At 38.9% G+C, this 27,121-nt stretch overlaps 1 protein-coding gene across 1 annotated transcript in view; it reads right to left on the bottom strand.

Annotated features, from left to right (window-relative positions):
• ABCC4 (ATP binding cassette subfamily C member 4) overlaps positions 1-27,121 on the bottom strand; it is a 151,388-nt gene that overhangs the window by 80,535 nt on the left and 43,732 nt on the right. Inside the window, exons 14-19 of the mRNA XM_014955633.1 lie at positions 22,937-23,033; positions 21,596-21,811; positions 19,049-19,189; positions 17,561-17,598; positions 17,098-17,198; positions 13,968-14,114 (exon numbers count right to left, since the gene is read on the bottom strand). Of these exons, the coding sequence (XP_014811119.1) occupies positions 13,968-14,114; positions 17,098-17,198; positions 17,561-17,598; positions 19,049-19,189; positions 21,596-21,811; positions 22,937-23,033 (740 nt within the window). The remainder of the gene's footprint in view (positions 1-13,967; positions 14,115-17,097; positions 17,199-17,560; positions 17,599-19,048; positions 19,190-21,595; positions 21,812-22,936; positions 23,034-27,121) is intronic.

The following is a 27,121-nucleotide window of genomic DNA, read 5'->3' on the forward strand; positions in this document are numbered from 1 at the left end:
CAGAACTGCAGGGGCAACAGCTGGTTGTGTCTTGTTCATCTTCAGAGTATACTCTAATTAGCTGGCTTAATTTCATTCACGCAGGGTCCTAAGATTTCACAAGACCAATTAAAGATTTCAGCTAGAGGAATCCTCGGTAAAAGTTTTCTTTGTTTCAAAATAAACGTCTGTCTTTGAGTTTTAACAGCTCACTTATTTATGCATTCGTTTTGTTTCTCTGACATCCATTTTCTCCAGAATTTGTTTTTTGCTTTTCTTAATTAGCAAAAACTACATCAGCATCTGATTTCTTACATCATTAGGATGAAAGAAATTCCAGGACTGCAAGGAACTGGACAGCTAGAGGAGCAATGCAAAGACCATGACAAAAATATCTATCTTCCAGGTATCCATATCCAGTATATAAAACACGATTAAAATCCTCTCATGGACCTAAAGCACAAGTTATATTTTGGAATAAATACTATAAATTTTGCAAATAGTCACTGATCATAATCTGATACCAGGCATTTTGGGAAAAGCTGCTTTAAAACAACTGCTTTGCCATTATTGTGCATTAAAAAAGACATTAACCAAATCTCTGAAAAGGCAGGATTTAAATGGAAAAACATACATATAATAATGAAATTAAATGACAGAAAAATGTCTTGTGTTTTTCCTTACCCCTCTTCACAAAACAGCATGAGCACAGAACGATTCTAGATCAATTTGTGGATACATCATTAAAACATACGAAACAAAAGTGTAACTTCAAGCAAAATAACCACAGAAGGCGAAATTGTGTCAATAACCCAACCACTATTAATATTACAGAGTATTAATTAGTAACAACTTAGCATTGTAGATATTTAATTGTAATATTTAGAGAACAAATGCTGGCTCTGATGGTTTTCAAAATGTAGCTTAACTTTAGAATGCATATGAAAAGCATCCAGTAAAGTTTTCACCACAGCTGAATGGTATTTACAACGCCTCTTAACTTTCTGAATGTCTATTTTGTCCTTGACTGACTCTGGAGAGGAAGTCCTTAAATAGCAATTCACATCCCAAATATGAACATTCAATTCCTAAAGTGCTTAGTGGTCAATTATACAGTGGCCATGCTTTCAGGAAGAGGTCACGAACAAGTTTAAGTGTTTGTATCACTCTAAAACCTTTTAGGGCCTTCTGGACTATTGAGGTTTTGTTCGTTTAATTTCTCAAAAGAAAGGAGATTCAAATGTCTCCTGACATCAAAGTTTTCCTGGAAAACTGTTGTATCACAGTTGGTATAGAAGATGCTGGTCCTATGTTACAAATCACTAGTACAGCACATGAATGGGTGCTCACCATCCACGTGGCGAGGTCTATTCCACCTTCCAGAAGATTCCTTACTTCAGCAGGGTACCACCCTCATACCTGCAGCAGTCTGTCCACAATGGACCACCTGGCATGATTAGGACCCGAATTACGTCAAGACATCACAAATTACCTAAACTTGAAACCTAAATAAATTAAATTGAAAGCAAAACCCGAGGTAAGTTGTAAAACAATATCGCTGAAGTGTTACCGCTTGCGTGGGTCACATTCTTTCCTCCTCAGTGCATTCAGACACCCAAGGGACTATTATGCTGAGAAAAAAAGATCCTGGAAGAACTGAAAGGTTCTGACATCAGAGAATTTAAACTAGCTGTGAATCCCATTGAGGAGGTATGACTCATCTCTGAGGTTTAAATTAGATTATCAACCAAGTGAAGCAGCACAGTAAATCTACAATAGAAGATGAATGCCTACAGGAAAATAATTTTTGCCCCTAGTGGCAGATGCTTGAACTTTAAAGGATCTGAGACTAAGCTGTTTGTCTAAGCCTTCCTGACAGAAAACAATTGAAATAATTTCCTCAGTTGGTCCAACTTCACTGCATATACCACATGGAAACAATATCTAAACCCTGTAAAAGAAAGTATATTGTCACTTCTAAACCAATTGAGGATCAAACAATTTACAGAAACCAAGACTTATTTTGCTGACAATTAAGCTCTATCACCAAGACTTGAGATTCAATGAAATTTGACAATTGTGAAGAAAGAGGCCTTTGTCTGAGTAAGTCTGAAGCATTTGGAAGAATCAACAGAAAATCAGAAGACTAAATTAGATCGAAGTATCAGAGCCTTTGAGGATAGTCTAGAATTCACTAATTAGAATAACTGCATTCCTTGCTCTGTTTCCTCTCTGAATTGCTTTGGTATCGCAGTGGAAAGGCATAGAGCAAGATGCAAATGTGGTCTGAGGAGCAAGCATTACACCCATCCCACCTGCTCTTACACCAGCAGCAGACTGTGTCTATCCTGCTGGCCAAGCTCCGTGATGAAGAACCAGCATCCCTTTAAAGATGAGATGAAAGACCAGTGCAAATCACTGCAGTACACAGAATCTAAGGGGTGTGAAGTGCCTTTTAAGCCTTTTTATTCCATGTTAAAAGCCATCACATTTACTTTGTAGTAATTCAGATACAACCCAAAGAAGTTTCTGTTTTACTCTAGTGCTGGAGGTCACTAACTGGGATAATATTCTTGCATCTCCTCCTCATGGAGTCAAAGAATGAATATATTCTTCTGTTCTTCCAAGAAGCATAACACTAACTTGCTCTCCTTCCACCCATTTAATTGAAAAATACATAAGACTTCTATTCAAAACACCTCCATGCCTACTTTACAATTAATAAAAAGCAGTCAATAAGCATTTGAACATCTCGCATCCCATGAAATACAAACAACAGAAGCAGAGCACAAAGGCATTACCAAATTAAGTGGTGCTCACAGCACTACTTTTAAGATGAAAACATCTGAGATCATTTCAGAAACTTGGGATTTTGCATTTCACAAAACATTCGAGTCTCTGTTACAAGAACATAATAATATTGCCATTTCAATTAATGAAATACTATTTTTCTACAGCAATGTTTCTATTTTTTAAGCAAACACACACTTCTGTAAAGTGTCAGATTGGACATTTCTACTCTCAAACACTCAGCAGGTGAACAAAATCATCTGTATAAAACCTCATAATCTTTGAGAAACACTTATTTCCGAACAATCACTTCTAAACACTGTTCCTTAAGCCTTTGGTAGTAGCTGAGCAGCACTGGTTATTAAATTGAGGTGCAGCAGAGTTTATTTTTTCTTATCTCAATTTAAAAAAAAATAAACGTTGGGATTGTTTTTTTCATTTTTTCTGTTGGGGATTTTTGGAGGTTTAAATGTAAGCAGCATTTAGTGAGCCACTTTGAATTCGATATTAAACCATACTCATAGTTAATTATGAAAAAAGATCATTGTCACTACATATTTGGAATATTAAAACTTGTCAGCTTTATAAAATCCTCAAGGCACTTTTTTCTCTCAAACTTACTTTTATTTTGAAAGCGTGCCTTAGATAAGATTTCTTACTATTAGAACAAGTCTAGTGTAACTAGGTTTCTGTTGAAAATATTGGAGAAAAATGTTCCCTCTATAATGTTAGTTCAATAGAAAAAAAGATGACATTTCTAAAGCTAAAACCATCTATATTCCACAGTTCTGGTGCTTTCAATTTGCAGAGGTTTCTGCAGATATCTTTTGTCCTAAATGAGCATCAATTTTTTTTTTTTTTCTCCAACAGTAAGGCAACATTAGCTGACTAAAGGTAACTGCTACCAACTCTTCCTTAAACCATTTTACCATTTTTTACTCAGGAAATACCAGAAATATTCTGGAAGGCTAACAGTAATTGTTTACTTTTGGCCTGTCGTTAAGACTCGAGGGAGAATTGTTCTTCTAAGAGGAAACTGGGGAATGAAGGAAGGGAGAAAGGAAAGAAGCATTATACTAATATCAGGTGAAGCATATGGGGTTTTTATATATATGTATTTTAAATATATGTATTTTTTTATATGTATGCACATATACATAAATATATATGTATTTTATATATTTTTATACATGTGTTGTATGTGTGTATATATATATACTAAAATTATGGCTCATTCCTTTCTCTTAAATTTAGTGGTAAATTCAGAATACTGAAGATTTTAGGATACCCATCCTTAAGCACATGGACAGCTAGGCACCCTGAACCCCTACACTGTAGTGGGTAGGAAAGACCAAGATTTGGAGCAAAAGCAAAAACATTGGTGCTCTCAGTAATGTCCTGCCTCTGTGTCACGAACCTGGTAAACCTAGGCTAATGTTAACTTTTGTGAATACCCGTCTTTGCCTGGTCATTTCTCATTATACATATTCTTCAAACTGGAATCCTAAATGGCTAGAAAATAGAAATAATCATGGATTTGAAGAAATTCTATTATTTTATGCCAGAAAATTGTGTATTTTATGCACTGAACCCTTAACCTCTACTACTGAAAGGATAATCCTACCATCATAAAGATGCCATTTGTACTTTACATTTAACAATAACTTAAACAAGTAAGTGCCATACAGCAAATTCAGACTGAACAGGCATAGGAACCCCAGCACTTCAGTTTGCTTTTACTTTCTCCTTCTTCAAACTGAAAGGGAGTTAGGCTCCTATCTCATTAGGCAACACACAGATACATTTACAGGTCATAACAAAAATAGGTTCTTAATTAAGTTGCCCAGCATTAGGGATATAGTCCCCTATTTCAGTGAGAAGGAAGAGAAAGCAAACAAGTGATAGACAGCAACAGTGGAACTGTTCATTACCCCACGTAATGAGAAGATCGCTGCATATAAAACATTCCACATTCTAAACCAAAGCTCTCTAAGACAAGACAGACACTCACCACCTTCTCTCTAAAGACCAGCGTGACACAGTATAAACATAAGTGCACCGGAAGAAGAGATGAATGAGATGGTGTAAAGTTTATTTACAGCTTGAAATGTTCACCTTAAAAAGGAGTGATGGGAAAAAAACCCCACAACACTGAGCAAATGCCCCTGGCATCTAATCACTTACCAGCCCCTGGCCATGCTCTAGAAAGGATAGGGCAGGAGCAGTATTCCTGTAGGAGAAATTACTTATGACATCTTAAAAACAGATGTAGGAACTTTGTCTGAAAATTCAGACTGAACTGTATCTATTTTGGGTTGTGAACATTCAAAGCGATGAACATGAAATTATGCTGAGAAATTAATACATGCAGGGACAAAGGAACATGTATTCCCAATGAAGGGAAGCTTACCACAAAGCTGAGGGGATTTTCTTGCCTACACACGAATTAGCAATATTCTGCATTGCATCATTTGCATATTAAACAAACAATAACTTCATTGAGAAAAAACAGGTTTACCACACACAGAGAGAAATCTCATCGCATCTGATAAAAAGAAAACTGAGGAAGAGAAGAGTTAGGCTATCTGTCCTCCATCCATTACACCTTATAATTGCCAGCAATAATGTCCATGCTCCAAATATTCACCTTTGCAGTTTTCCATGCACCTTCAGGTTATTTTGCACTCTGTGCCCCAGCACTAACACCAGCTAGTGGAGGTTTATGCTTGAAAGAGGGCAGGACAGATGCAGAATACAGTGTAAAGGGGTTGGGAGAGATGGAAGAATAGCATTCCCAGACACAGAAAGCCAAGGATAAATTCAGGTACACCGGGGGTGAAAACTGACAAGGATCACGCCGGTGGAGAGAAAAAACCATGAACTTAATGAGGAGTTTAACTTTAAACTTCCTCTGAGTTTATAATATAAAGGTTGCACAAGTAGCATATGACAAAAACCCAAGTTCAAGGAGTATTAGTGACATCTATTTTTTTTTTTAACTGGCAAATGAGGAAGGATGAGGGGATGCTAAAAAACAGAGGACAAGCAGGTCAGTAGTCACTCGTGAGTGTTCTATAGCAGTGAGAAGTCCAACACGAAAACAAAGCCACCTCCTCAGTATAAAACACGCTTCTATTCTGAACCAAACAGTTGAGAACGAAGATTTTGACACCCTTCTCCCATGTACCAGTCAGCTTGCTCTGCACACCGAGAACAGCTCTGAGAATACAATTTCCTACCCAGCATTAGGTGACTGACAGTTAAAGCAGCCTCAGCTTCTCCAGACATTTCAGAAATGTTCTCACCCCACAGCCTCTCATTAAGGACCACCACAGCAAAATATGCTGCTCAAGCTGAAATCAAAGGCTATGGCAACAAAATATGCAAATGAGAAGCACCTAGGAAAATGTTCAGCAAACCCCCAAATATAAATGAACATTAAAACAAAAACCTCCATGAACCTGCATTTTCCAGTTTCAAACTACCTACCACAAGATTGATATTACCACAAGCAATAATTAATGTCCAGTACACGCTACTATTCTAATTACAGGACTATTGTCCAGTATCTAATAAAACAAACAAAAATTCTTCTTCGGATGCTTGATGCTATTTTAAACAACTTTGTAAAGCTCTCTTAAGACTGGTAGCTGTCAACATATACAGCTTGTCATAATGCTGCCTCCTCCACATATAACATCATCTTACATAAAACGACATCAGAAATCAAAACCTGCGGGAGGTCCTGCATACGTACTCACCTGAATAAGGAACAAAAAGCCTCTGACAAAGTACCTACTGGTTCTGACAGGAAAAAAAAAAAAACACCTGGGGAAGACAGGGTGGAAGCAAGCAATGCTGTCTTGTACTACTCACAAACAGCTTAGAAATTAACTCCATCAGGTTTGCATTTTTTAAACTGAACAACACACTAAAATTGAGCTCCATTTAATACCTCCACTTGCCTAACTGTTGATTTCTATCCTTGGGTTTTTATTCTGGATTGCCAGAACAAGCAGATTCACATACAACATCCATTCTTTTCTACACTAAAATTTTAATTTTGGATCGAGAAGTGCCTTTTGTTTCCAAACACTCTCCAAGATCACCACAGGCACAAACTAATCTTCACTTGTTGCATAATCTGCAAGATGCTGGCAATCTGAAAAAATAAAAAAGACAGACTAATTAATTCACCCAGATGCTGCAGTGCAGATTACCTAGGATCATCTGGGAGAAAGATTTCCATGCAGTATAAAGCAGAACGGTGCTAATGAAATGAGTTTGCATGGTGATAGTATTTTTCTTTTATTTTAATTTACAGCCATTCAGGTAAAAAAAAAAATAAAATAAAAAAAACCCAAAACCAACATCACAACAACAACAACAAAATAAAAAACCCACCACACACCCAAATGGGCTCTTTTTTTCTGCAACCACCGCAGTGGTCTGTGTCGGTAAGAGACAGCAATGAAAGGTTATGGCACAGAAAAGAGCACAGAAGAGCCCAGAGCTTCATGTGTAGGGCTTTCAACTGGGTTGGGGGAGCCATGTGTTTGAGACCCATATTAAATCAGAAAGGGAGAAGATCTGGGCTGCCTTCCCCACGTTCTACATACGTGCTCTCACCAACCGGCTATTCATTATCCCAGTCCTGCTCTTCCCCAAAACAGTATTTATTTTAAATGATTCTGCCTTGTTCCCAGGTGGAATGAAAGTGAGATTTTGGTAAGTTTTTCTTCATTTCTCAAAAATGCTCATTTCCCACCTGGAACAGGCATCCATGAACAGCAAGAGAGGAGGTCCTATCCATGTGGCGCCTCCAATCCCCACTACCCACAACAGTCACAGCGGCACCCAGCAATTTTTAAGCTGGATAATAACCCCCCCCAAAAGTATGTATTTAAAATAGTTATTACCAAAACCACAAAACCCCTCCATCCTTCAGATAATCTCCAAAAGCTTATTTGCAGCTGCGTCACCTCAGCTAGGCGCTCTTTTTAAACCCCTTGCAGTTTTCCCATCGATATTATTGCACTCTCCCTCTGCTTTCAAGTATCTCCAACCAACATTTCCTTCCTCCTTGCCACAAATCTCATCAAAATAAGCCTGCCACCTATGTGAGACTAAAACATAACTCTTTTTTTACTTTTCTGCAACACTTGTGGGAAGGATCTGTCTCTGAACAGCTTCTGTGCAGTCTCTATAAAGCCAGTATTTTTAATGAGGTTTCTCTGTCTTGGTCGACTCCTCCATTCCTCCTTTTTGCTCGGCTGAGGTGGGGTGAGAGCAGCTCTCTCTGTAGCTGCTTTAGCAAATGAAAAAAAAGAAAAAAGAAAAAAAAACCACCTCGACTTTGCAGTATCTGGGCAGGTCAGCATACGGTCAGAAATGAGTTTCACAGCAGGCCGTTTTCCCCACCAGGGGATCGTAATGTGAGGAAGATAGAAAATCTCTGCGAGGGGACGTGAAATCTTGTGCCAGGGAAGCAGGAGACGGCACTTGGAAGTGGTTGTCAGTACAAGCTTCACGCCATTTCCCCGTCGAATAAACGTCCCGTCCCCTCCTACAAACAGCTTTTCCGTAAACCTTTTAATTTTATCTCCCGTATTAAGCACAAATAGGGTGAGCACTGACTCTGTGAACTGCAAACGTAATGGGCTTGTCTCATGGGTTTACGGCCAAGTTTCATACAATCACCACTGCAGAGAAAAATAGGATGGAGTTGAACTGAGTTACGCTAATAGATAATAAATGTAAACATAACACCGCAGTACTATCTAACTCTAAAGACTACTCCTATAGCAATCAACTTTATAAGGTTCCTGACAGAATCATACTGGTGATAAAACACGTGGAGGTGTAAGACTACTTAAACCCTTCACAAAAGCCACGATAATACTAACAGTAAATGAGCAACTCCCACAAAATATCATTTAATAATCACGCCCTGATAAGGTTTAAAGTACATATCGCCATTGTTATATGAAAAAACATTAAAGTTTTTTTTTTTTTAAAACACATGTAGCAACCTAACAGGTTTTAATTACCACACCTTCTTCAGTGACGAGCTGTTCCACTCAAACACCCAAACATAATATTTACAACGTTGTGCGGTTGTTAAGGATCTTGATGATTGATGGAACCTATTGTGTTGCCATCTTAAGAACAACAAACGCAAGTGATTACCAACACGGAAGAGAGAATCTGTGTTTTTATTTTATAACAAAAGGCTGTCCTATAGGGACTTCTTTTCAACATAAGCTAACAAACCTGTGCACACGTGAACGTGCTTTAAAGCTTGCCACAGAGAGTAAAAAAAACCAAAGCCTCTGCTGCTTTAAGGACAACGTATTTTTTCGTATTAGCTTAAGAGAACACGAAAGCTGTCAAAAGAGCTGGTACACACAATCCTGCAGAATTCATCTTGACCACAAGGAAATATCTGAAAACTGCATCAGAAAGATAGCACAGATCTTGTTTCCGAAAACAAAAAAAAAGAAAGCAATTGAGTCATTGAGTCAAATAGGAATACAATACATTTTCTGGCATCGCTACTGAATATTTATATCAGTGATGAATGAGACTACAAACGAAATATTTTAACATGAAGCTTTGCCTTGTTAACTGCATGATATGCCAAAACACCACCTACTGTAAATCACAGGGTTTAAGACCAGTATTTCTTGTTTAAACATGCTACTTGTTCAGCAGAATCACTTGTGTGAACAAGCATACATTAATGTACACTAACTAGAGCAGTTTCACTATCCAACTGATAGAGTATAATTTAACAACCTCATTATCAGCATTGTAATTTTCAGACTGCTGAAATATCATATTTGTTGCGAATATTATATGGTTTAAATACTTTAACAACATTGCCCATTTGACGCTTCTGTCAGATAAAATGCAGATAGGCACTTGTGCATTGATGAACACGCTTTTAATCCTATAAAGAAACTTTCTCTGTCAAATTATAGGTGTTTCAACACTTGATTTATGAACACCATAATTAAAATCCTTATGCCTTAAAGAAAAACAAGCTCTTCATTATAACAACAGCTTTCTTTTACATTTTTATCTTTTAATATTCAGAGTTTCCTTTTATATGCTGCTATTAGCTATCAGTTTGGCGTGTCATTCCTGGCTGCCAAGACAGGAGAATATTTCTCTTTGTAAACTGGTCAAACTTCAAAGTCTGGATAAGCATTCAAAGGGATCAATGTTTATTTAATGCTTCCGCAAAGCATTTGCTGGGAAAAAAAAATAATTTGCTAATTTAACAGGTAGAGGACAACCATCACACAATTCAGTGCTTTCTATTTCCAGGAAGGCCAGAAATGCTGTAATGTCTGCCAAAATATTTCTCCTCCTTCTAAGAACTACCAGAACCAGGAGTTTGGAGAGATAAAACAATTAAAATTAAAAGAGAGGGGAAAAAAAAAGAAAGCAGAGCTAGATTTTCATATGCATTTCTGTAGCGGTTCTGGTTCCATTTGAATTTTAGACAGATCTCTGGAGGGAGAAGAGATACCTATTTTATCTGAACAAATTCATGCATATCATTCATTCATTCTTACAGCACCCATCAGCAGAGCAGCAGCAGGTTTCAGTTTCCCAAACTCACTGCAATTCAAAATTACACACAATCTCCACTAAAACTACCATTACTGAAAGTGATGCAGTTACACATTAGCATCCCTTCTCTAAAGAAATCTCTGTCCCCAAATCCCAGAAAAGAACAATTCATTTACAAGCTAAGCAAGTAATCTTGAATCAAATCCTGAAGCTTGCCAAAACTAGGATCTTCTAAACTATCAGTAAGAAACTAATTTCAAAAGAGGGAACTCCCAATTCAAGTCACTGCTGCTGAAGTCATGGTGCCTTTTACCTAGCTTTCTATCAAATTAGTTTTGAAGTGTTACAAAACATCTTGGAAAAGAAATTAAAAGGAATAATGGCTGAAGGTCTCCTTGACAGGACCAAAGCATGAGACTCTATAGGGTTATCTGACTTTTTGGCCACTAATTACAAAGCCAACAAAAGTTCCTGAAATCAGCATTACGGGAAGCTGAAAAGCTTACTGTGTAAAAGATTAAGTAAAATATTATACTTGCAGATAATGAGCACAGCTGAACAGAACCACATTACTATTGCTCAATGGTGAGGCTGAAAAGTCACTCCTCGAATACCATCACTAAAAACATAACAGATAAATTCTGTCATCCTTTAACAAGCTGTTGTAATGCTAGACTGGGATAAAACAGATCATGCTGCCCTCTTGTGCTAGACATGCACAGGAATCAACCCCTTTATTCCTGCAAGTGACACATGAAGAGGAATATATAGAACATTCATTATGAAGTAGAAAACCTCCACATTTTCCTCTTTACAGATACTTTGACACACATGCAATTCCCTTACTGGGATTTGGATAGAAAAGCAAAGAAAGTTTCAAGAGAGAGAGTCAAATTCTACACTCCAAAAAAATTAACAAATTCTGTCAACAAATACAGGCAAGTCAGATGTGATAAATCCTAAAATACAACCACATAATCTGTAACTTCCCATCAAGCTTTCACTATAACTATTTAAGTGATGCTGTATAGATATCTAGTGATGAATTTGAATTTTAGTCATAAAAATCTGATCATTTTTTCTGAATGGTGGCTAACACAATAAGCTTTAGTCACTTCGGATTATCAACTCAGTGGGGTTAGGTTAAGTGCTACACAACGGGAGAGACAGCTGTTTATTAAATAAGGTTCTTCCAATGCAAAACATACTTAAAGCGGTAATGTCTAACTATTTTTAGCTCTATGCCAAATTACAGGAAAGTGAAAACTGTGTACATACAAGTATTTTTGGATGGGGAGACAGAAAAGGGGTCCTCATATTCCTCTTCTGTCTCTGCTATATGATCCAGGTTCCAAAAATACATTAAAATTCTGGTATCATCCGAATAAGATGCTCATTACTATTCCCTTTACAATCTTCCCCTCCCTATATATTGCTAATGCAATCTGTAAAGAGAGATCTTGGGCTCATGCCTAAACTGATTCACAAAGTATAATTTTTTTTAGAAATAAGTCATTTCATTTATTCACCACGACTGATTTGAACTACACTGTTGGGAGCTGACAGACATGTCATGATTCACCACGTATTTCCATTTCCTAACGTCGACTCCCTGATGCTGCTCATTAGTCTGTTTCCCCAATAAGAACTATCGAGAGCCTGGGATGTCTATTTATTTAAGTTTCCTTCCTCAACTTTGGAACGTGGATCTGACCGTGGCATTTTTTAATTGTTGATTATTTTTGGAGGAATAAATCGGAAGAAGTCAGTTCAGCAATTGCTTCTGCTAAGGTCTTAGAGACCTCACACAAATACTGAGAACAGGCTGGATGCTTAAATGACAGACCTGTCACTGCAATATCAGCTTGGCTAATATGGGATACAATAACTAATAGCAGTCACAGCCCTAGAAAAAAAGAGTCTTTAATAATTTTAATTTCTTTTTAATATATCTTTCATAGTCTTAAAAAAAGGAAAACGGAAGAAAGAAATAAAATTACTTGTACTTAAACAAACCTCACTGCAATGCAAGAAAATAGCATCTGAAGTACTAAAAGATAAATACAAAATAACAAAAACCAACGTAAATCAGACAATGAAACACAGATGTTAAAATCAGAATTTCAGAACACTACATGCTGCAGTTCCGAACAGCATCGTCTCACATGTCATCTTATCCCTTTTCTTTTTTCCTTTTTCAAAAGATGTATAGATCAGAACAGCGGTACCTTCGCATGCGGCCATGACCGAATGGAAGATGAAGGGAAAGAAATATATGCACACTGAAGTTAATCTTCTATTATAAAATATCCGCTGATAAATAGAAACCCACATCTGTAAGTCATGACAGTGTGTGAACACCAGCGATAGGCAGGTTTTATGAATGTCACTCTTTTACAAAGCACTGCTAATTTGAGCTTCACAGTATGTTACAAAGCCAACTGTTATTTATTACTGTATATTGTCCCTGATGTTTAGGCTATAGTTCTGTTATGATCAGCCATGTTTATAGGCATTCTGAAAAGATGATTATGTACTCCCTCAAAAATACAGTTACTGCAGACACCACACACACACCAAAAAAAAAAAAAAAAAAAAAAAAAAAAAAAATCCCTCTATCCCGACAACAAACCCTATTAGTACTATTATTTCTTGTATATGCTCTCACTAGCTCTCCAGTGACCCACCTCCTGAGCTTATGGCTTCACTTTGAAATCTTTGCAGTGGCCTTGAATTTGCACTGCCACAGACTCTCAGTACAAGTAGACCACCCTTAAACTTGTGCAGCTGTATATTATTTTTTTAAAGGGGAAATTGTACATGCTTCATTCACCATATTCTGGACATGAAACTTTTCTCCACGTAATTATTTTTTCCGTGAAAATATTACTAATTTTAATAACCTCTCTGAAACAGTAACGCCATCCCTATAGACCCTCACAATCATTAAACAGCTTCTGGAACTACGAGAACAAGCTTATGTTCCTTTTCTTCAAGGGAGTGAATGCCATCAGATTTCTGTTTCTCATATAAGACTGGCTATTAAATCAGCATCACCCCACTTCCTCACTCTCTTCACTCTGCTCCAGCTTCTCTCTTCTCTCTTTTGAAAAACTTAAGTATTGGGATGATAGTTTTAAATTGCACACTTTATGTTTTTGTCCATTCTAGAAAGATAGTAGGCTACACAGTTTCTCAACAACTGTGAATTACCACACATGCTAACAATTATTTTTTTAAAAGGACAAATAATTTTGGGGCTCAAGCTTTCAAAGAAAAGCACAAGAATGTATGCATATACATTCACCATATGGAAGAGACCCCTGTGTAACTAAACCAGAACATCAGCAATGCAACTAGCAGGTCAATGTACAACAATGTACAAACTATTTTTCTGTAGACTGTGTCTGAAAAGAGTAAGACCAACCATCAACAAGCAGTCAAGATTCTGCCTTCTAAATTTGAAAAGATCACATTTAAAAATTTTAATTAAAAGCAAAAAAAACCCACCACAAATGTGCAAATATATTATAAATCCATAGTTGCCCAAAACCAACATAGTTAACCTCATTAATGAGGTATGTTAAATATTAAGGATTTTTTGCTATGAAACTTACCTATAGGATTTCTGTCAAAAAACAAGACGGGAGCTTTCAAAATGGATTGGAACATTTTGTTGTGCAAATTCTGACCAGAATTAACGAGAACTTGAAACACCAGAAGACTTCTTATTATGCCAAACAATATTGTAGCCACTGTCAAACCTGAAATTAAAAAAATATGGTCAGAGCATGTATACAGATATGGATCTTTCACCAGGAAAAGAAATTAAAAATAAAAACAAACTAAAACTAAATTTTGTTGACTTCTGTATACAGCAAGAATCCAAACTTCATCCAAACAAGGGACTCCGACTGAGTGCAGAACATTGCCATCTTATATTTGTCACTAGCTTCAGTTATTATCATGTCACTGATTTAAACGATTTCTCTTTTTCAGTTTGAAAGAACTGGTACTTTATACAAATGCAGAAAACGTCTGTTAAACCAGAAAATAAATCTTTATTAAAGCCTTCTGCGTAACAGCTCTGCTAAGAAATTTATTTCACAGTGCCATGTGTAATTGTGGCTTGCAGATTCAACATTTGCCAGCAGGTATTAACCAAGCAATATATACGTGGCTATTTAGAGACAACCTCGAGTTATTCTCAATCAGCCCAAACCACTCATGCCATTCTTCCCCTTGTAAGCCACATGGAATAATGTATGTGTATTTCCTTAACACAGTGTAAGATGCATCCCTTTTGCCATGTGAAACAGAGCCCTTCTAGGGAATTGGTCTGCAGGCTGTTTGTCTTTCTTCTGGGCACATCTCCACTTACAAGACGGGGGTGCTATGGGGCAAAGGATGGAAACCAAGAATGATGAGGTTGTTGCTGCTCTGTTTGCTGCGTGTAACCTCCAATGTGCCTGCCCAAATTTCCAGCCAATTAAGGTGAATAGTGAAGGTGTTAACCTGGCATTTGGCACTGCTTCCAGGCTCCAGGTGATCTGCTCCAGAAACTAAGCACAGCCACCACAAGCCCAGATGCTCAGGCCTTGAGGACACCCTTAAGTTAGACCCTATCAACATAAAACATTGCCTCTTCTAAAGACAGGTTAAAACTGGACGCAATTCAGGTACAGCTATAGTAACAGTGGGAAAGAGTGAGGTTTTACATTTTATGATGTGGTTAAGTCAATCAGTTATTCCATCCTGCTTGCTGCTGTATCCTCCCAGGATGCAAGAAAAGGCATCACCATTTCATTTGTCTGTTAGCAGTTTATTCCCCATGTTCTGCACGGTGCTGTTCTTAGGAAAAAAAGCACATGGGTGGGATGAGAGCTTGTTGCCTTGTCCTGACTGCTGTATTCCGGGTCAGGTAAAAGAAAACAACTTTTCCAAGAGTAACTGCATGTACCCAAACAGGAAAGCTGGATCATGCGAAAGGGGAGCAGAAGAGGTACTGAGCAGGAGGCAGTGGCAGAGCCCATGCCTTACAACAATCTGTGGGAGCGATGGAAGAAGAGGGAGAATGCCCTGGAAACCCCACATTTCTGTACAGCTCCACTCAGGCTTGGAAGTCACTGGAAGCTGCTGGCATGACCCTCACTAAACAAATCACCTGAAAAGAGCTAATGGCTGGGGAGCAGAGGGAAGAACAAGACTCACTTTCAAGTCCTCCAGACAGTTTGTCTCATGCCAAAGGTTTTTGCTTTTCCCATTTACAAGTTTACCAGCTCAGTATGAGAGAGACAAGGACTATTGGCACGTTCACTTTACAGAAAAGGTGTGGAATTGGTACCTCAGTTCTGGCCAACAGGATTTCCCATTAACAGAAATTTTACTCTTCTAAATCTTTGTCTCATAGAAACAATAAGGATTAGGAAGAAACTACCATGGTGATTTTTTTCTTTTTCTAACCACTGAGAATCAGAAATAATTATTTTATACAGTTTCAGAGGTTATAGAAAAAGGTAAGTTAGATTATTCATTCACATGAAATGTACAATATTTATAACTTTTTCAACTTCCCTTACAATTTTGTGTAGGTAACTGAATGATGTCTCTTCCACTATTGCAAATATCTCACTAAGCCATCTAAACATTTCAATATAAAGGTAACTTTTGCTGTTCTGCTATCTAGAACAAAATTTGCCTTAAAAGATAAAATTTTCCATAACGTGGTTTGGGTTAGAGAAAGACAAGCTTGCCACACTTAATCATACTGTGCAGTCCACTGGAACGGCTCATGAAATAAGACATTACACAAAGAAAATATGAGCCAAGATTATCTGGCTCCCAAATAGTTGCTTCCCAGGCCAAGCACAATGTTTTCTGTCAAGCACTTAGATCCCATGGACTCCCAAAAAAACCTAAACAAAAAATCCTCCATCTATTCTCTCTCCCAAAAGATGTTTCTGAATATATTCAATGCACACTCCTCTGGTATTCCACCCGTTTTCTCAGACCTATCATTTACATCCCCATCAAGAAATTACCATGCCATACAAAACTGTGCATCACTAGAAGTGCTAAACAGAAAAGTCTGAGAGCGTATTTCTGCATGTGATTATTCTACACCAATTTTTACTAGATTTCAGAGCAGTATTTCAAGATGTTTGGGTGCCTGAATATAAGGACCAATGCCCTTTTCTGGATATTCAGAAACACATGGCTACCTATTGAAATGTATTGAAATGTTTTTTAACAACCTGCTTTGCATACCCATCTAGGATGCCTTCTAAAAACGGGTTCTTTTGCTGTGGCACTTCAGAAGGAATGTAGCCATGCCAAGTTTTAGAACAGCGCGGGATGAGGATCCATTTCTAATCCCTCTTGCCCATCCATATAATGACTGAAGATTTAGCTCAATGACCTATTAGTATAGACAATAACTACAACCTTACGGTGACTGACTTTTTGAATACTCAATTCCTAGTTTACTTTCCAAAATCCAAGCAAAGCAAATTAAGAGTCTGCATTCAGTCTACTTCTCCTGTTAAGATTTTTTTTCATTTTATTTATTCCAATTAATTTAGTCAGGAAGCAAGACTCAGCCTTCTAATCTGTTAAGACATTACTCAGTTACTGCTAGAAATCACATTTCCCCACATTGCTATTGCTTCGCACCTCTCTAAACCGTTTATTATGGCAGATCAGATAAGACATGGTTCTTCAGACACACACACGTGCATGTGTAATTACCTGCGTAAATTCCCAAATAAAAGTTCAGGTCTAGATGTTCAGTCTCATTTGCTCCATTATTTCCATTTGTTGTGACATTCAACTTTTCTTGATGATTTGCCCTGTGGAAATGCGTACAGAAGATAACGATCATCAAATCACATTCTGCAAATATTCATGGCTGCGTTTAACTGCTTCTAGATTCAACTCTGTTGAAATCTTTAGTTCAAAAGTTCCTGTGTACTGATGTTGTCATGCCTCACACCATGAGTAGAAGCAGTCACAGGCTATGCTTCAGCTTAAAGTTCAGTTGTTTTTCCCACACACAAAATGAGTGGAGATCAGAAAAAGATCAAGTATGTTCTGAAGTTTCCTAGAAGAGGTTTCCCCACTACCACCATCTATACAACACTAATTTCTATTAAACAAACAGCACTCAACTGAACAGGCAGAAATGACTGACCAGTTATTATCATCCACTTACCAGTAAGAAAGCCACCAGTCCTGGAGCACATATGCCACCTTGAGTGAAAGAGGCAAATACAAGAATCATCTTACAAAATGAAAAAAAACATCAGAAAAATAAATTTCCTTGCTATTCTTTCATGTTCTCTGGGAAAACATCACATATTCAGGAAAGTATGCCATCCAGTCTTTCAAGACAAGCAGCAATTTGCAAAGCACATTAGAAGGTGCGTTAGAACCCTCTACAAAGAAAGAAGTTACCTTAAATTACCTTACATGATAGCAAACTAAAGGAAAGCAATACACTTAAGCAAACAAAATATAGTAGCTCTTCCTAATGTATGTTAATTGTACATTAAAGAACTCATTTCTTCAGTTACTAAATTTACTACTAGAGATATTCCAAAATGCTTTTTGATTAACAAATTTTCTGATGTTACCAGTCCAGAAAATTGTGTTTATGGGAGATAATGACCAGAAAGAGCGTAGAAGGAGGATGAGAGAAGAGAAGGAAGGAAAAACTCCTACTGCCACCTTCCTTCTGCACTGAGAGGTGATTACAAACTTGTAACAGGGTTATTTATCTCAAAATACACCTCTGTTCCCATGAATTTAAAGTTCTGGGCAGCCTACTGCAAAGATTTGATCTTGTTTAGCTGTCTTTCCAACAGACTGAATACAAAAACAAGCGAAAAGGAAGTAACATGTCTAAATATATAAACTAGTTTCTACAGCTAAGACCAATCATTTCCATGAAACGAATTTAAGCTTTCTCAGCAGGAAAGAGAAAAAAGGCAAAAAGCTATCTTCACGCAGCTTCCTCGGCTCACCATTTCTTTCCGTAAGTTTCAAAATTATTTCCCTTGTTTAAGAATTCTTTTATGTGCTACAGTCTGCATTCCACACAAGATTTGCCTATCCTCTTCCTCAGTTCTGTTAAACAGTGACCCTTCTTCTAGCCCTTCTCATAACCTGCACTTAGCAGCAGATGAGCTTTTCTTTTAATGTTTCTGTCAGACTCTGTCCTCCCATTCCCACTCAATCTCTTTACCCTCCTTCAATTGGAAATACATGGATTGTTCAGATTTTTAAACACTGCTTTATACATCTGATGATTTTGGTCTCTACCTCCAAAAATTAGACTGTTTTATAATTTGTGCCATGCTGCCAGCAAAATAATTATTTTACTGAAGTATTAAAACAGTTGAAATAAGAATCAGCACAAAACCTCTTAATGCAGTATCAAAACTCCATCCTGATATATAAAATTTGATGAATATACCACAAAATTACTAAAGAACACCATGTCCCCAAAAATTTTAGATGAAATATCATAGTAACAAGCATACACCATGGAAAAGAGAAAAAGGAAAAGAGAAAAAGGAAAAGAGAAAAAGGAAAAGAGAAAAAGGAAAAGAGAAAAAGGAAAAGAGAAAAAGGAAAAGAAAGAGAAAAAAAGACAAACCCAAAACACACTCCGTATTAGTAGCAGCACCCAACAACTTACCTGTGCCAAAATATTGAATAGTATGAGTATAAAAATCACAAAGTAGTTGGCTCCTGCAGTGAAATATTTTCTGTAAACCCTGAAGTTTATTTTCCCCTCAGAGCGACTCTCTTCTGGCACTGCAGCCAGTGCATTTTCAGCCTGAAAAAACCACAGAATAAAATACATCAATCTTGCAGTTATAGGTTCAGACTAGGCTACTTGGAAGTCATGGTTCAGAATTAGCAAACAATTAAAATAAGGAGATAAAGTGATTAAGCATATAAAACACTTCAAATATAGGAACTATAGCTTTGATTAAAAAAAAAAAGTCTCAGTGCAGTAATACTGAAAAATCTATGCTGCAAAATGGCACTATGATGATTTTACTTTGCATTGCATCACAGTATGTAACATGAGTTCACTTACAGCCAGAAATATTTACTTGGACTGCTAAAGCCAGGTGGTTGTTTTTTCCTTATTCACTACCTCCAGTCATAACAGCTCTGGAAACTAAAACACTGAGTTGGGAAAGATTCTGTTTTCAGAATGCAAGTGTGTGGAACCTTTCCTTTTCAGAAAAGCATTTTAAGTAAATACTCTCCTGCAAGTATGCACCAAAATCAATTAACATATGCCCAGAGTAACAAATTAGCCATAAAGTGCTAATCACCTCCTTGTAAGTACCAACAAAACATCTGTTAATTGGGAAAACAAGTAAAATGACAAATGAGAAATCATGTTAAGCAAACAATGGATGGGGGGCATCAAAAGACAGAAAAAGAAAAAAAAAAAAGAGACGGGCATAACAAAGGTAAAAGAACTATTCAAATAAACAAAATTCTGATACTTTTTTTTTTGCAGTATGTGTAATAGAAAAACTAATGCCAGCTCAGTGGACATGTAACACTCGATTTTGTAGTCAGCAGACATCGCTGTACAAGAGCAATGGAATCAATAGATGTGACCTCAGATGTGAAAAAAGAAATCCCACTACTTGCCTACAAAAGAAGAGAAGCCTATCTTGTTTTTTTGTTTCTTCAGCTTCTGCCCCCCATCTAACAGCTCGAATGGTGCTAAAAAGTTTGGCACACCTTTGTGGATTTAACAGTAGGGACACTAATATCAGCAGTTAAGTTTACTGCTTTTGGGCATAAAACCATTCCTCCCAAAAAGATATTAAAAAAGTCTGCAGCATTTTTATTTTTTTAAAATCTCACTGCTTTTCATCATAGAAAAGAAAAAGTAGTAATATATACCCATAGCATAAAAGGCGACAATCATCAGGGACACTCAGGGATTTCTTGTCCCATTTGCTCCATGCGTTCCATGGATGCAGAGCAAGCACAAGCCTAGCAGGGTTACAGGGTCCCAGCACCGTTCTGTGTGAGTGCAAGCACACCAGCAGAAGGCCACCTCTGGGACAAAAACCTTATGTCACTGTGCAGACCAAGAGATAACACGGCACCTGGAAGCCAAGCTGGCACCACACAAAAGTGTTGTTTTTCACCAGCAGAAGGGCTGGGGAGAGCAACGCGGTGGCATCCCGAGGTTACACCCTCAGGGCCAGCTCCAGATCACGTGTGTACGTTAATGCCAGCCATGCAAATATAGACTTTGTATAAAGCTATGGCTTCTGCACGCACCTCCCGCAGCTCAGGATTTCAGGGAAAACATTAATTTGAGCTCGGCACTGCATGGACAGACAGAATCTGCCCAATACAGTGGTATTGGCCCTTTAAAGCACCGCTGTCAGAGGATGGGATGAAGGAAGCACACTGCAGCATCTTTGGACACCTACAGGAATGCTTCCTGCATCCAGCAGAGCTGATGTAGAGATACAAGAGAGATATCAAGGTGCTGGAGCGAGTGCAGAGGAGGGCAACGAAGCTGGTGAGGGGGCTGGAAAACAAATCGTATGAGGAGCGGCTGAGGGAGTTGGGACTGTTTAGTATGAGGAAGAGGAGGCTGAGGGGAGACCTCATCACTCTCTACAACTACGTGAAAGGACACTGTAGAGAGGTTGGTGCTGGTCTCTTCTCACAGGTAATTAGTGACAGAACGAGAGGGAATGGCTTCAAGCCCCAACAGGGTAGGTTTAGACTGAACATTAGGAAAGAATTTTTCACCGAAAGAGTGGTCGGGCATTGGAACAGGCTGCCCAGGGAGGTGGTGGAGTCACCATCCCTGGCTGTGTTTAAGGGACGTTTAGATGCAGTGCTAAGGGACATGGTGTAGGGGAGGACTTTGTAGAGTAGGGTAGATGGTTGGACTCGATGATCCCAAGGGTCTCTTCCAACCTAGACGATTCTATGATTCTATGTTGAACCTGAACAAATTGCCTCTGCCGGGTTTGGCCGGAGCAGGGCAGAGCTGTGGGACGCCTGCCCTCTGCAGGGCTACCAGCCAAGCACGGCGCCCAGCAGGTCCACCCCGGGCGAGCTCTCACCTGCCAACGCAATCCAACAATCCCTGAAACCCAAACGCGGCAGGGAAAGCCCTTATCACAGTTTAAGCTAAAAACCAGCCAGGCAAGAACAGAGACATGTCTATCCTTTGAGCACTCACAGGTGGCTGTTCCACTGCTCCGTCTTTCTGTGAGTGGATAGAAGAATCCTGGGACAAGACAGAGGACTCCGAGAAGGTTCGGCTCCGGGCAGACTTCAGGTTGGGGGTTCCAGGAACTGACGGCTGTTCTGCCTCCTCCTCTTTTTTCAAAAGGGAAGCAAAGTCGATGCCAGATCTCAGGAACTCTGAATAGGTACCCTTCCCCACCATTTTACCCTACAATTAATAGAAGCTTTGATTATTTTCATTATACACTTTCTGTGAAGGACAATTTTTCCTATCTATCCCCACTGCCTCAGAGGTTCTGCAGTTGCTGAGCACACATCCCACCCCAGTAACTGAGCTGAAGCCTCTTGACTATCAGCTCCTCATTTGGAAGAGCAGAAACAAGCTGTTCACCCTCTAACCAGTCCCTTCCCAGCAGCTAACCAGGCCAAGGACCATACAAACGGGATGACAAAAGTCCCAGTTCCAGCCAGGTGAGAACTACCTCCTTGGAGAAACTGTGGGAAACAGCCATGCAGGTTTAGGGCAAGCCGACAAACGACATACATAACCATCAGCCTTTTTATATTACTGCAGGCTAAGGATAAACAGCAGCTTAATTCTCTGGTCCTCACAGAGCTCTACAAGGAGCAACACAGACCATTTCCACAATTCTTACAGCCCTATCACAAAGTCATTTCTAGAAAGCTGCATTTAAAGAGATCTGAATGGGAGGAAAAAGATGGTCAGTGTCCTTTTTTTGCAACTTTGTGATGCATCAAAAGTTATTTGAAGTACCTCATTACCCAACTTTAAAAAAAACAAAACAACCGAACAACAAACCAGTTGAAGTTCTTGTATTTGCTCTCTACCCGTGAATATCTGGGACAATGAAGTCTGGAAGGAACCAGTTTTACTGAAGGCCTGCTCATTTTCAAAAGTATCTATGACCATTTCTTAGCCTTCATTTAAAAAAGGAACTGGTTGCAAAATCAACATAGTTCTTAATTCACAAAAAAGTGTAATAAACAAGATTAAAAGCAAAGCATTCATATAGTCTCAAAATAAGTCATTATCTTAAACTATATTATACACATCTAAGATAAAAATCAACATATAAGATTACATATATGCATGACAAAATTCAGAAACAGATCTTTCAGGGAAGATATTCTAAGAAAAACCTACTTATTTCATTAATAATTCTAGATCTTCAAAAACACATTTGGTTATTAATAGACAGAAAATATATTTACAAACCAAAATCAAAAATATCTTTTTTTTTCCATTCTTATACTAAAAAGGATAATTAGAAAGTATGTGAGGTATAGAAGTATAGACACTGAAATCACTTACATCTTTTAAAATCAGAATCTGATTTGCAGCACGGAGATATTGCAACTGATGGGTGACCAAAACAGAGACCTTCTGATGTAAGGCCTGACAAATACATCTGCAAAGAGATGGAGAAACTAATTAAAAAATTAAATGTCCTAAAACATTTTTACTATTTTTTGGAAAACATCTTCTATTCTATTATACAGTGTTTAAAATAAGAAAAAAATACGTCCATGCTCATTGGATTCACAAAAACTACACTTAACAAACATGTTCCTTATTTAACTTCGGAAGTTTTCAAGGTAGGGACAAGAAATTTAGTATTTCTGGACTGGGGTGAAAGCAGAGGAAATATCTTAAGGACATTTCACTAAAATCATCTTAAACATCCTCCCAACAAACGTGCATGTAATAAGCTGAACTGCAAAGAGGGTATTAAAACAAAATAAACGGAAAGAGAAAGCAGGGCAACATACTGCAGACAATTATGGGAAAATACTGCCAGTAAAAGTAACTTCTTTGAGATGAGCTTTCAGAGCAACTGTAACTGTGAGGCACCAAGAGTACTAGAGAAGCAAACAGCACTACTGATCTGAGCTACATCCAGGTACGCACTGAGGTAGAGGAGTGACATCCTTTCAACCATCTCTGGCCTTTTCTCATAGAATCGGTGCTTACCTTCCTCTCCAGTACCTTATCTGCTTACCCTGGAGGCTTCCCGAGAAGTTTGGGATTTGGAGAGAGAAGCGAAGAAGGGACTGGGCACACCAGAACCAGTCGGCAAACGCAGTTCAAGCCCATACAGTTTTAGCAGAAAAGCCACCTGGTATCTTTTCAGCAGGGACTTGAAAGGCCACCAGAGCCAAAACACACCCCACAAAACACAGAAGTGGAGCAATGGTTTACAAGCACAGAGGTCTGCCAGCACATTCTTCACATACAACGGGGACACCACGGAGTATCCAACACCACCAACGCTCTCGCTGCCTTCATCCCCACAGTAATGCAGCAGGGAGACAACCTTCCTTTCTCAACTACTCCCTATCTTAAGAAAACAAGGTAAACTGATGTTGTCTAGAACCGTAGCATTTGGATAAGAAGTGCCTTTTTGAAGATCCTCTCCCAGCTGTCTCAACTCCATCTGCGGTTGCTCATACTGTTGAGTGGTACTGGGGCCCATGAAGTGGACTTCTAGACAAAGCCAAGCAGGAACACACACGTCGGTAGCACCCCTCATCAGTACTCAGCTGATGAAGGAACGAAGCCTGAAGGGCCAGGCGGCAGCCTGCTGAAAGCAGAACCTTCTGAACTCCGTGGGGACCGTGGTGCCATGTGCTTTTTCTCCACAGGTCCACTCCTGTCGGGCTTAATTTCTCCCAAGATGCTAACTCCCGTTTGCTAACATGACACAGGAGGGTGGCACTCACCACAAAAGAAAAGCAACCCTCCCCTCCACATATACACTAATTCTCTCTCCCTGCATTGTGTCCAGTTCTGGGCACCTCAATACAAGAGAGATCTCGAGGTGCTGGAGCGAGTGCAGAGGAGGGCAACGAAGCGGTAAAACAAATCGTATGAGGAGCAGCTGAGGGAGTTGGGGCTGTTTAGTATGAGGAAGAGGAGGCTGAGGGGAGACCTCATCACTCCCTACAACTGTAGGGAGAGGAAAGGACACTGTAGAGAGGTTGGTGCTGGTCTCTTCTCACAGGTAATTAGTGACAGAACGAGAGGGAACGGCTTCAAGCCCCAACAGGGTAGGTTTAGACTGAACATTAGGAAAGAATTTTTCACCAAAAGAGTGATAGGGCATTGGAACAAGCTGCCCAGGGAGGTGGTGGAGTCACCATCCCTGGCTGTGTTTAAGGGCCGTTTAGATGCAGTGCTAAGGGACATGGTGTAGGGGAGGACTTTGTAGAGTAGGGTAGATGGTTGGACTCGATGATCCCAAGGGTCTCTTCCAACCTAGACGATTCTATGATTCTCCAAAAACACACAAGCAAAACCACAGCAATCCAACACACCAACTCCATGCAGAAATGCAGGTAAGCAGTAAGGGGAGTAAGGCAGAAAAAGAACATGAGCTTAACATCAATGGTATCATGTTGCTTACTGTGTTTCATACATTCATGTTGTATACCCAATTAACTAACCCCTGTACAGCTTCTAACATCTATTTTATCACTCCTACAAAGACTGTAGGAAGTAGAGTTCTATAAAATGGTTGACACTAGTACTAGTCAGCATAATTGCATGCAGAAAATATAATATAGTGTTCCAAACAAACTCGGCAGTTGTATGCTTCCCATGCAGCCTTCAAGAAGCACCTATAAACCCAGCCATGTCACTCTTAGGTGGCCAAGACGGCAATCCATCAAGGCACTTGCAGCAGCGTAACTATGTGAGCAGTTGCCACTATTAATTAATACAGCAAGCTCTTTGTGGTAGTACTACTCTGGTGTGGTTACTGCCCACTCTCTGAGCAGTCACTGAAACAAGCCACATGGCAACTACAGCACGCAACAAAACATAACCTTCAACAAAACCCATCCAGAGAACTGGACAAACATCAGAGAGGCTACAGGATATTTACTGGCCGAGCAGGAAAGCAGCCAAAAGAGAATCCGTCAGGTATTCACTGTGAAGAGATGTAGCTTTCCCTTACGTAGTCCCGCAGCCTATATACCACTTTGATCACTGAATTTTCTGTGTGCCAGATGTATGTCTAACAGCTTTCTGGGACAAACCAGCCACTAAAAAAAAAAATAATCTGAAAACCTTTAAATCTTGATCCTGAGTCACAATGATCCCACTGTACTTTAAATTTGCATTTGGAGGAAAAAAAGAAAAAAAGAAAAAAAAATAGTGGGCTATCACAGCATCAGAGCAAACCAATTAGAACTGTCAGAGCTGTCAGGACAGCATCCTGCATGCTCCTGATCTCAGGAGAGAAAGCAAAAATGACCTCTGTGGAAATATAAATTCCACTGATACATCAGTTCACTCAATTGAGAATTTAAAAAAAAGAAAAAAAAATACCTCTCAGTTTGATGTCTATCTGGGTAGAAAGAACCTAGCTGAATAGTTTGTTGATAACAGGTGAGTAGAAAAATTGTTGTCACAATTCACTGGCGTGAGCACAGGAAGGAAAAATCGCAACAAAGAGTGTATACTTAGATCTATTACCGAGTTAAACAACTCACTGCTCAGACAGCTCACTAGAAAATTTTGCCATTTAAAATACTGTATCATCATAAAGCACAGAAGTTGCAAAACAAATAAAATGCTAAATATACACTTAACGTCTGTTTCGAAACATCAAGCTACTTGAGCTTTATGTTTGAAAGCATTTTTAATTAATTTTCTTTTTTAATATTCCCTCTCCCGTTTAACAACATTCATTCCGCAGTTTACAGTGAGCATTAACTTTATACGGTGCCTTGGCTGCCACAGAAGACTGAAGCCAGAGCTCAAAGAGAGATTCAGCAAAACCAAATGTGATAAAAGGGCTAGCCCAAAATTCTGAGAGCTCGCTGGATTGGATTATAGTGCAAACGTGATATTGTCTAAGAACTGAAAAAGAAGAAAAACCCAAAATAGTCCATAGGTATTTATGTTTTTAACTGGTTTACTAAGGCTTAGTTCCATCACACCTCTACTTTTAGAAATACTGCTCTGCACAGCTGAAGAAAAGCAACATCAATTCTAGGTCAAACACCCAATTCTAGGTGAACCCCCATCTGACAGCGTCTCCCTTTCTCACCACAGAGAATCCAGGGAAAGCCCTCCTCAGCAGGGGCCATCCCTGGTACAAGGGTTCAGACATCTGCTGGAGTATGCCCAAACTGCCACCATCTTTTTACTTGCTCTTTAAAACCCCACAAAGTTCACCTTGCATTTCTCCATCCCTCTTGAGGGGCATAATTTATTAGTTAGACTGTGACGATGTTCCTGTAGGGCAACAGGACAAATAACAGCACAAATTGCAGTCACTATTGCCACATTTATTAAATACACAAGCAACACAGATGCACACGTGCACAGACATCCAGACAAGATCCGGACAAAGAAGACCCAAAGGTTCTTCAGCCTCTTCAGTAGGAGGAAAAGGGGGATGAAGTGACTATGAAAGTTGCATCCTCTTTCCCAAATAAGAATCAATTCAAACTGAGAAGCATTCTTGGCAGATGTTGGATGACTTGTTCT

Source organism: Calidris pugnax, unplaced genomic scaffold, assembly GCF_001431845.1.
Source record: "Calidris pugnax isolate Ruff unplaced genomic scaffold, ASM143184v1 scaffold274, whole genome shotgun sequence".
In the NCBI taxonomy this organism is placed as follows: domain Eukaryota; kingdom Metazoa; phylum Chordata; class Aves; order Charadriiformes; family Scolopacidae; genus Calidris; species Calidris pugnax.